General features: G+C 37.8%; 1 protein-coding gene across 1 annotated transcript in view; it reads right to left on the bottom strand.

Moving 5' to 3' along the window:
• MAP3K1 (mitogen-activated protein kinase kinase kinase 1) overlaps positions 1-3,533 on the bottom strand; it is a 151,103-nt gene extending 147,570 nt beyond the window's left edge. The window contains exon 1 of the mRNA XM_010725434.3: positions 3,445-3,533. Coding sequence (XP_010723736.3) covers positions 3,445-3,533 — 89 coding nt within the window. The remainder of the gene's footprint in view (positions 1-3,444) is intronic.
• Positions 3,534-5,104: the final 1,571 nt, after the last annotated feature.

Here is a 5,104-nt window from a genome sequence, read left to right as displayed (position 1 = left end):
TTGTAAAGGTTTGAATCTGTGACACAGGTTATGGTGACACAGTCTCAACTCATCTTTTTTTTCTTTCTTCTTTCACTCATTAAAAGCACATTTTTGATATATTCAGTTTTCCTGAGTTCTGCCTTCTTTCAAGTTTGAATCAGGGACATGACACTCACGTAGTCATGAGTTTCTAAGGGACCACCAACACAAGTTTCCCACCAGTCCTTTAATGATGCCTCATGGCTTCATGAATGAGGATCTCATCTGGGAGAAAATCTCAACTCCCATAAACAGGGAGAAGTGCCTTGTTCAAGCTGATTCTGTGTTGGCATGTCAGCCATGCCAAACCAGAAAGAGTTTGGTTTCAGATTTAATTTTATTCTTTGCTGCATACATCTCCTAGTGGGGGATTTACCATAAACCAGAGACTATGTGCATAGTTCAAAACTGGCTTTCAGAAGTCACTTTTTTTTTTCCTGATCAAAATAAATAAATATATTTTTACCACTAAGAATCTAACTCTGTAATGGCTTTTAATTAGCTGGTGGTTGTAGAAATATCTACTCACAAGACAGGTTTGAAACAAGATTTCAAGGATGCACTTTGCTCCTTGCTTTGTTTGTTGTGTGCAGTTGTCTACAGTGTTTGGGCATAATCTGAAGCAGAATTTGCCAAAGAAATCAGCATCATTTTCAACCTGTTATTTTTTCATACCTGCAAATGAATCCTTGCCTCGTTCATGATAATATTCATGGATATTTCTAGTCCTTGACAGTAAACAACAATATTTTCTGGGCTTTATGACCAGGCCAAGTTTTCTGTTATATCCATACCATTTTAAGTTACTTTCTGTATCTGTTAACTGCTAAGGTGTACTTTTTTTTTTCTTTTTTTTTTTTTTTTTTTTCTTGGAAGCAGAATGGCAGCTCTGAGGAGTTCTGCTTCTCTTGCGAAGAGAGCTACCTGTATAGCTGTGGAAACAAACTGGGACTTGGGAAGGAGGGGAAGGTACTACTAGGGAAAGATTCCTAGTAGGGGAGGATTCCTAGGGGAAGTCAGTGCTGATGGCTTTTGTGGTCAGTGCTCAACACTGTAAGTATGAACATAAATGCTAAATTCTGCAACTGCTTGACTTCTGTCAGATCTACTGCAGTTATTGCACTTGTCTACATTGTGATCCAGCAGATAGTCCCAGACTGATACAGTGCAGCACTTATAGACTGCTCATTCTGGTCATTCTGGAATAGGGATTGAACTGTACACTTCTGCCCCAATGTCTCAATAAATAATGCTTTACATTGATCTCTTCTAGTGCTGCAAAAAAGCAGCACAAGTAACAGGAAATAAATACTAGAAGAAATAATGCATATTAAAACCAGGTGGGTCTCTTTTCTGAGGAAGCTCTTCCAAATCATTCCAGATATTCTCACTTTCGGAGCCCTGCACAGCTGTTGACATTTCAGTATGGACTGAATATTTCCACCTGATTTCTTTTCCTGCTTTTAACAGAATATTTCACAAATATTTTTCAGCTCTGAAACCTCTCTGGTCATATCTTAGTGATCTGCTAAATGAGAATTTAATACAAATTTTAGTTCATTTTCTCCACAGAATGCATTATGAGGGGACCCCTTTAATGTCTTATGTAAGAAATAAGGTTTTTACAGAAGTACTGGCTAAGGTTGACAGGGGCCTCTGGAAGTTATCTGGTCCAATCCTCCTCTCAAGCATGGACACCCTAGGCAGATTGTCCATGATTGTGTCTAGGGAATAATATCTTTTTATGTAAGGATGTGTTTCTGTTAATTATTAGGTCATCTTCAAAGCCAACTCAACCACATACAAAATTTCACTACTTGGTAGATGAACAGTATCAAGACTCAAACTCTTATTTCGTGTCGGTAGTTTTTTCAGCTGAACTTAATGTATAATAACATTGTATTAGAAAACTACAGCTAGCCTCAGTGGAAACTCCAATCTGACGAAGTACTGGAAATGGATTTGTCTATGGAAAAGATTAGGCATCCTGAATATGATTAGGCAGAAAAAAAGGGAGAAATAAATTTCTACATTAAATATGTGTCAATTATTTGCCTAAGCAGAATTCTAACTGGGAATCTGGGTGAGGTAAAGGAATATGTCTTCATTATTCCTTCTATATACAATTATTAAATGGTTTCTTTTTTACACATTTAACTTATTAATCCCTCTCTTTTGGCACTAAATCTGCATTACTCAAGTGGGAGTAGGCAGATTTTAAAATAACAGCTCATAATTTTAACCCTGTTTTAGATTTTGAGAGTTTTGTTGCCAGATGTGTCTTCTCATTTTTTTAAAGCTCTGAAATTATTCTGATATTTATCAAGTGACTTAATCAAAATGCTTTGGTGGATGTTACACAGCTGGAAAACTAGTTAGTGAAATGAAAATCTTCTTTATTTCTTATATCAGGATTGCCCTGGTATAACTTCATCAACTACAGCAACACTTCTTTTTCCAAAGGAGATAAAGAATATTCTGAAAGTACAGAGAGTACATAGGCAATGTGGCAAGACCACAGAAGGATTAAGTGACCAAAACTTTCAGAAGCTGCCCTGAATAACTCCTAATAAATCCCATGCACACCTTCAGGGCTGAGATGACCTGCACCCATTCCAAGTAAGAAACTTTTCCTTTCTCTTTTAACAGTGGAGGTGCCAAGCAATTTTAGCGGGAAGCAAAATCTAGCAACAACCAAGGGACACTTGTACAGTTTTTTTCAACTCATCTCATAGAGTCTCAAATTGTTGAAGCTGGAAAACATCTCTGGAGACCATCTAGTCCACCGTCCTTATTCAAAGAGGAGTCAACACAGTACTGGGTCCAGTCAAGCCTGAATATCTCTGAGAATAAAGATTTCACAACCACTTTGGGAAACACTTTCAGTCTATCATTACACATTACATTACACTATATCAGCACATCCATGTAACATACTAACCACTCTTTCCAACTTCGTATCATCTTCAGACTTGCTGACTGGCTAACCAAGCCAGTCACTGAAAAAGGCTATCAGGTTTGCCAGGAAAATCCATGAAATCCTGATGACTGCTCCCATTTGACTTGTTCTTCATATGTCTGGAAACAATTCCAGAATCATTTGCTCTATCACTTTACCAGTGATCAAGTAAGAAAGACTGACTTGGTTTTTTTTCGGATCTTCCTTCTTGCCTTTCTTGAAGGCAGGAATCATATTTTCTTTCATCCAGACCATGGGAACCTCTTTCTATTAGCATTGCCTTTCCAGGAATGGCTCTACAATGATGTCATTCAGTCTTCTTAGCAGTTGTGGGTGTATCCCAACAGGCACCATATATTGTGCATGATCAGTTATGTAAGTGTTCCCTAACCAAATCCTTCTCCATCAAGGGTAAGTCTTCCTCACTCTGGATTTTCCTGTTGGTTTTGGAGGCCTGGTCTTACCAATAAGGATCAAGATGTAGAAGACCCTGACTGCCTTGGTCTTTTCTATGTCCTTTGTCATCAATCTCTGCACTCAGCAGCAGACCCATATTTTCCCTAGTCCTTCTTTTTCTGCTGAAGGAGTCTGCAGAAACATTTCATGTTGGCTTTCACCTCCCTCACCATTTTCTACTCCAGATGAGCTTTGGCTTTCCTAAGTACATCCCTGCATGCTTGGAGTCTCTGTATTTCTGCTGTGCTCATTTACAGAGTTTTCCCATCCAACACTATGCTCTTGGTAGCATTTCTGTTGTCCAGATGCACCAGGATACATTTGTTGCTGTGTTTTTTAGTACATGAAAGAGACTGATGAAGTGGAGCCTGGACATATTCTACTGAAGTCTGTGAAAAAGAGCCTGTCTTGACCTGCACCTCTAGTATAGCAAAACATCATCCAGACATCAAAGGAAAGAAGAGATGAACGTATACAGGTAACTTTTCATTAAGACTCTCTCTTGTTTTCACTTGGCTCAAAGAAGCGCTCATTATACTCTTCTGGCCTTCTGGTCACCTAAATGCAATCTGTTCTTGCATTCATTGCATTTTGCCTGTCCCTAGCATGGGGATTATATGTAGTAAGGAAGCTAGAAAATTATTCAGTTTCATCGTTTCAAAATTTCAAAGTTTCTTTAATTAGATTTTCATTCTGCTTTCAGATAAAAAAGAGGTCTTGCACATAAAAGGCTCAAACTGGCCTTAGAATAACATTTTCCACTTCTAATGCAATGTGTCATTTTTCTTTACCTTAGCTATTCAGGTAAGAAAAAACTAGAAACATAACACAACATCAGTGAGGTGATCTGTGTGCTCTATCACTGAGCCTGTATTTCCATGTGTTTTTAAACTGCTCTCTACTTGGAAATACTTTTAGACATTCCTATTTTTTCAGTTTCTATTCAACGGGAAGGTAATCTTCATGGAAATCTCCTGAACTGTTTTCATTCCTATAGTTTCTGTGATGAACATTAAGAAGGTTCCCTCCAACTTATCAGTTTGATGAGGGGAAAGAGATCACATTCCCCAAAGCTCTGCTCATTCCAGACCCCCACATAAAATGTCAGTCACTGAGGAATGTACAGATACTCACAATGAGCTCACTTCTATGTAAGTTTTAATCAAATTAGTAAATTGTACTGACATATGAATAATTGATAAGATCTTTTTTTAAACTTTCTTTTGAAAAGGATAGAGGCAGTTCACCTCTTTCTGCCTTGCTGATTTTGTTATCTGCAAGGTCATAATGACAACTTTCTCTTAGTTTAACCTTAGCATTTGAAGACTTCCTTTGAATTGGATTTATTAAGGTTTAGTGGCTATTTCTCTTCTTACCTCGCCCTTCCACAAGCACAAGACCTGGTCTTGCTTTAGCAACTAAGGATGTTATAGTCGTTAAAGGCATTTCTTGGGTGTTACTCATTGAACTTATTTTACATATCCACTTCATGATGAAATTAATCACAATCTATTTGTGCTTTCTCCATTATCTATAATGGAAGCCTTGTACGTACTAGCTCTAAAGCAGACTTCAACAGAGATGTACAGCATTAGGTAACACAAATTAGGTAACAAAATTGTTCCAAGGGACAACCCAACTCAGTCTTTGCACTCCAGAAGACTTTAT

This window comes from Meleagris gallopavo, chromosome Z (assembly GCF_000146605.3).
Source record: "Meleagris gallopavo isolate NT-WF06-2002-E0010 breed Aviagen turkey brand Nicholas breeding stock chromosome Z, Turkey_5.1, whole genome shotgun sequence".
Taxonomy (NCBI): Eukaryota; Metazoa; Chordata; class Aves; order Galliformes; family Phasianidae; genus Meleagris; species Meleagris gallopavo.
This window is presented reverse-complemented; position numbering and strand designations above follow the sequence as displayed.